Source organism: Pinus tabuliformis, chromosome X, assembly GCF_031772625.1.
Source record: "Pinus tabuliformis cultivar Carrire ecotype Pingquan chromosome X, CPIR1, whole genome shotgun sequence".
NCBI lineage: Eukaryota > Viridiplantae > Streptophyta > Pinopsida > Pinales > Pinaceae > Pinus > Pinus tabuliformis.
Window position 1 is genome coordinate 1,375,008,711 of NC_142308.1, and position 5,643 is coordinate 1,375,014,353.

Consider the following 5,643-nt stretch of genomic DNA (forward strand, 5'->3'; position numbering starts at 1 on the left):
CAAATCAAGATTTCACTTCAATTTTTTGAGTGAGATTCCGACACTGGATAGTCCAAAAAATCACAGTGAAAACAACTCCATATCAATCACATTAATACTCTTAATATGATTGTAGTAATATATATATGTATATGTATTTTTTTTTTTCAACCACATGGTGAATCCTTAACTGCGAGTGTTAATTTATGGGAGACCCAGGGTCAATCCTCGTAGGTGCCTCCACTGTTTATCTATGGGAGACCCAGGATCAATCCTGGTAGCTCCCTCTATAACACCAGTCCTAATCTATGGGAGACCCAGAATTAGTTCTCGTAGCTGCCTTTACCTGCAAGTGAATATACTAAGATCCTATGATTTTAGCAAACGCTAGACTCACGTGCCCCCAAGACGGAATTGGGGAATCTGCCCGTTTAGCTACCACCACAGCAGGGCAGTGTACTGACGGAATTGGGGAATCTTCCCCTTTAGCTATGACAGAATTGGGGAATCTGCCCCTTTAGCTACCACCACCGCAGGTCAATGTACTGATGGAATTGGGGAATCTACCCCTTTAGTTACCACTACAGTAAGGCAATGTACTCATCACAGCGACCACCACAGTAGGTCAGTATAGCAAGTCAGTCTATTGACGAAATTGGGGAATCTACCCCTTTAGCTACCACCACAGCAGGTCAGCTTCAGCTTGAGGTTCTTAATCGGGGCGCGGTTAACAGAACTGTTAAATGCGGTAACTCCAAATTCGGCCATGGTGATGAATATGCTTCGAAGAAAGAGCCCCTGCTGGACAGAGGCAAAGAGCCGGCCAAAAATCTTGTATTAACGGGGCAAGTTACGATTCTGAAGCGAGGACAGGCATTAAAGCCTAATAATAATGATTCAAGGCAGCTGGAAATTTCGAAGGAAAAGACGGTCTGTTTTGTGGTAAGTCCCACGGAAACCCGGGGCCCATATCCGATGCATGTTACCAAGAATCGAACCCTGACATCGAGGTCCATTTCGTCAAAGGGACCTAAAGCAGCCGCTCTGCCAAGCCTGCCAAAGCTGACAGGACTCGAACCTGAAGTCACCGAAAGAGGCAATGGCATCAAAACCCTTAATTTTCCTCTTTTGATTTCGGAAAAATGGGTCGGTCCTGCGTATACGAATTCTCCGCCTCCGAGTTGCTTGCCTTTACCCACGTTTTACACTAAGAAGTTCGGCAAAAAGTCGGCTGAAATCGATAGATTTGCAACCAGGGATCTGAGAAGCCGGCTGGGTTTGGATTAAGTAGGCTCGTTCTATTGTATCCTAGTTTTCCCGGGTGCGCAGGTCACATGGAAGATCTTCAAGCGCTTGTCTGCGATGCCAAGGTCCCTTCCATAAAATCTCAAGATTTCTTGGACCTAGCGATGTAGCAGATTCGTAATTCATAAGATTAAAGCATTAAGTCAGCCAAAGTAGATGAGTAATTAAAGCTATCTCAGGGGAATCGATACAGAAATCATAAAGCTGTCGTTGCGTTGTTGGTACAGAGGGAAGCTGCCGTGTTCGTCCAGAGGACAAAGACGGTTGCGCCTGTTCGCACAATTTCATTTAGAAATCCGCGTGCAGATCATTTTGATTGTTGGAACCTGTAGTTTTCCGCACAGGTTGGAGATATAGTTGTTTTTCTCTGTATTTTTAATTTTAGAATTTGCTTTTACAAAATTAGATTCATCGTTATGTATAGTTCCTTTTAAATCTATGGGATGACTATTTATAGTCCTTAATAATAAGCTGAAATGATTGTTTTTGTTTTGGGTTGAACTTGTGGTTATTATTAATTCTTAAATAATAAGGTGAAGCCATTGTTTTTGGGTGTCAAATTTATTTTTGAGTTTCATTATACAATTATATTTGAGGTTAATTTATTAATGAATGTATATATGTATTCAGTGTTTTAATCCAGAAATCCCATACTTTTATAATTAAATGGTTAATGATAAAATAAAAAAATGGTATTCATTGCATAAACAATGCTTTCCATTGTTTGTAGACTTCATCATTGTTGTGCCTTCATACAATTTATGCATTTGTTGACAATGTTCTTCATAGCAACTTTTCCTTACCAGGTTGATTGTTAAAAGTTGTTCTTTAAAGAGATGGTATCGATTTTCTTTTTACTGTTTTTTTTTCAACATTTCAACCGTTTTTTTTTTTTCAATTTTACATATCTTATTCTTCATAATAGGATAATTTCAACATTAATCTCAAAATTAAATTTAATCACGAATATTATTATTTAAAATTAAATTAAAATCAATTATATTGTTAGTAATAATTGAACTTTTTAAAATTAGGCCAGGAATGAAAAACAATAATTAATGAAGTAGATTTTTTTTTTTTTAAGAATTTAATTAAAATTCAAATAGTATCTTAGTGGAAGAGGTTATGGTGATGCTGCGGATTTCCTCAGTTGCATTAGTTATTGCTTTTCTTTCCCTACACAGTGTTCTCTAGATGGTGGACATCCTAGTTACTATGGTTCCTGGATTATCAACCTCTTTTGACACTCCATCTCTCGCTTTGCTCAAATCCTCAGTCTTTCCTCCTTTGTCGGCTAATATCAAGTCACGGCTCTTTGTAATGGAGAAGAGCCCACCTTTCTCCATGGCGAGAGACACATTTTCATCTTCTAGTTCATATCTTATTTTTGATAAGGGTGATGCTTTGCCCTCAACGTCCATATTGGCTGGATTAATTAAGCCTGTTGCTTTAGAATTTGTTGAAAAGAGTGTCGCTCCTCTATCTATTCAAAATATGCAATTGCGGTTAAATTCCACTTTGGACTACTCATTTGATGCATATGATGATGGCATCATATTCCTCTTTCTGAGAGGATCAAAATCGACCTAAAGATCACCTCATTTGGACAAGCGAAAGTTGAGTTATGAATTATTTTATTCATACATATATTTTGGATCAGGTCGGCCCTATGCACATGTACCAATGGACAGGTCAAGTGGGCCCTCATGGAAGCCTATAAATAGAAGAGACCTCAAGCTCTTTTGGAAACACATCAAACTCTCTTCTCCTCTCCTATTTTTGTTTTGGCTCACACAAGTCTGATGAAGGAAGCTCGCTCAAGGGTCTAAAACTTCAGGATGAAGCTCACGCTGAATTAGGGTTTTCTAATTCAAAGTCGCTGGCACATAACTGAGCATGTTGGTCTCTGGATGCTGACACACAGTGGTCATGAGAGAAAATTTGGGTCCTTGGACGCTGATCCGTTAATGAAAAAGGTATTATAGACTTTATGTGAAGTTCACTTATGTTACTTGGTGCAATGGATCAAAAAGATTGCAAATAACATAAACACATAAGAAAATTGAAACATAATCAAACATATCAACATAGCAACAATTTGATAACGGAGTTCACCAGACTTCTTGGCTACCTCTCCAGGTCCTTAGCTTCCAAAGTGACCGCTTTATTAGTCTTCAAAATGCTTTTACAGACATGAGCTCAAAAACAGAGACTCAAATGAGAAAAAGAATCTCACCATTGTGTTCAACTCAAAATTTCAAGTCAAATGAGTCAGACCCCCTGGAGAAATCCAAAACCGCCTCTGCCCCTGCAAAACCACTTCTGTTTGCACAATACCGCCTCGGTCTGCACGCTGGTGGTTTGGCTAGTTCGGCACCTGCAATAGTTTAAAAGAATTTTTGGGCGCTTGGTTTACCAAGCTCCGCCCTTGGCATAGTGGTTAGCCCGAATGTGTGAAGGCGTTTGCATATATAATATTTTGATGGGTTGGAGGTTCGAAACCTCCGCCCAACCTTCTGCCGTTGGTTATGTTGATACAACCGTTGGTTATCTGGATACAATGTATATGATATGTTCGGTGGTGATATGTGATATGGTTTCGACTATATGATAACTAATATATCCAAAGGTTCGACAGTCGTGGGGTTGACCCCGACCGTCCGGCCTTTTTCCGACCACCTTCCTGCAATCAATAAATATAAAGTCATCAATTCCAATAACAAGAACCACGATAGCTCATCCAGTGAGCTAACTTCGACGAAAACTTAGCCATTCCGGGAGGTCAGGGGTTCGATCCTCCCTGATCCCCAAAATTTTGGAAATAAGGCTACATTGGGAAAAATCCGGGCTGCCATGTGTTAGTCCCAGATTGGCCCATATTAACCAATCATACTGTGACACGTCATCAACTTGCTGACATCGTGCTGGACAAGTGGTGTATTCTCGGGACAACACATGTCCTGCTGACATCATCTTGTTGACTTGGTTGACCATTGATTGTTGACTTTTTGACTTTTTCCCTAATTTTCCCAAAACCTTTGACTGACTCTAACTTCTTCATCTGGACTCGGATTTACGCCTTGTTCACACCGTTGGAATCGTATTGACAAGCACTTCAACTTGATCCTACCTTCATTTGCATTTGAAGACTTTGATATGGAGGCAAAACTGGATCCATTTTGGATCAGATGATGGCACATAACTGAGCATGTGGGTCTCTAGACGATGACACACAGTTGTCATGAGAGAAAATTTGGGTCGTTGGACGCTGTCACAGAGTCCCCATGAGAGAAACTGGGAGTCTAGCTCAGTTTTGTCCCTAGTCACTCGCACAGAATGGTATGGGAGCGACCGAGCTACCACAATCACCATCATGCAGTTCACAGAGAGCCATCCTATCTGTCATAGTTTCTCGCACAACTCCTCCTCCCTGTGACTGGGACTCCAAGATGAGATTTTAATATTTCAAAGATTTATCTCAGTGACAATAAGTGTTCGACAACAGGCTATAGGTAGTGACAATACCTTACAATTATCAGAATTAGAGTTTTTATGTTTAGATGAATTTCATGGATTATTATTCTAGTTGTTGTGAAGATATGGATCATTGGACTCTCTTTTGCTGAATCATTTGATGACAATATATTAGAAGAAGATTGGCAAGGGTTTTCCCCATAGTGGGTTTTGCCCTGGTCTTCGACCAATCCTGGTGTCTCTATGTGTGCATGCTTTTCTTCTCTTGTTCCTTTATGTTCCGTTGCATTGATGATGATGTTTATTCTTTCTACATAGTTGCATACACCGATGAATAATGATGTAAATTTGTATAATGTTATGATGCTATGTGGTGAACTTAATGTATTAATGAAGAAATGCAATTATCAAAGCAAAGAACAATATAGCCCTATGAAAAATTAACATGGTATCAGAGGTGGGCTGAAGAAAAGCCATGGAGATCACCCCCATGGAGACACTTTTGATAGAAGCAAGAAGAGGATGGTTGAGGCCTAAAAGAATGTTATGGTATGAAGGAAACCCTAGGAAGTTAGTGCATAAGGATTTGATGGTTAGGGTTTGAGAGAAACCCTAGTTTGTGGCAAAGATTTGAGATTTGATGTATGAAACTATAGCATGGTCTATGTGAAGATGCTCAAGCACTTGGGACAAATTTGATGAAGCCCTAGATGGCCGGTTATTGATAAAGTTGATTGAAGGAAACATCTTATGTGGACTATGGATAGTGATGACTCTTGAAGGCTGGTTCAAGAGGGAGAGGATCACCTCTCATTGAAGATAAGTACTCCTTGACTTATGATGTTTCTTTGTGTATTTACTCTTGTTTAGACTTATGGATCTGAT

At 39.7% G+C, this 5,643-nt stretch overlaps 1 protein-coding gene across 1 annotated transcript; it reads left to right on the top strand.

Moving 5' to 3' along the window:
* Positions 1-350: 350 nt before the first annotated feature.
* Positions 351-1,721, top strand: LOC149145181 (uncharacterized). Its single transcript, XM_089452364.1, has 2 exons — positions 351-435; positions 656-1,721. Exons 1-2 carry the CDS (start codon positions 351-353, stop codon positions 1,264-1,266), a joined length of 696 nt encoding a protein of 231 aa, XP_089308490.1. The 3' UTR covers positions 1,267-1,721.
* Positions 1,722-5,643: the final 3,922 nt, after the last annotated feature.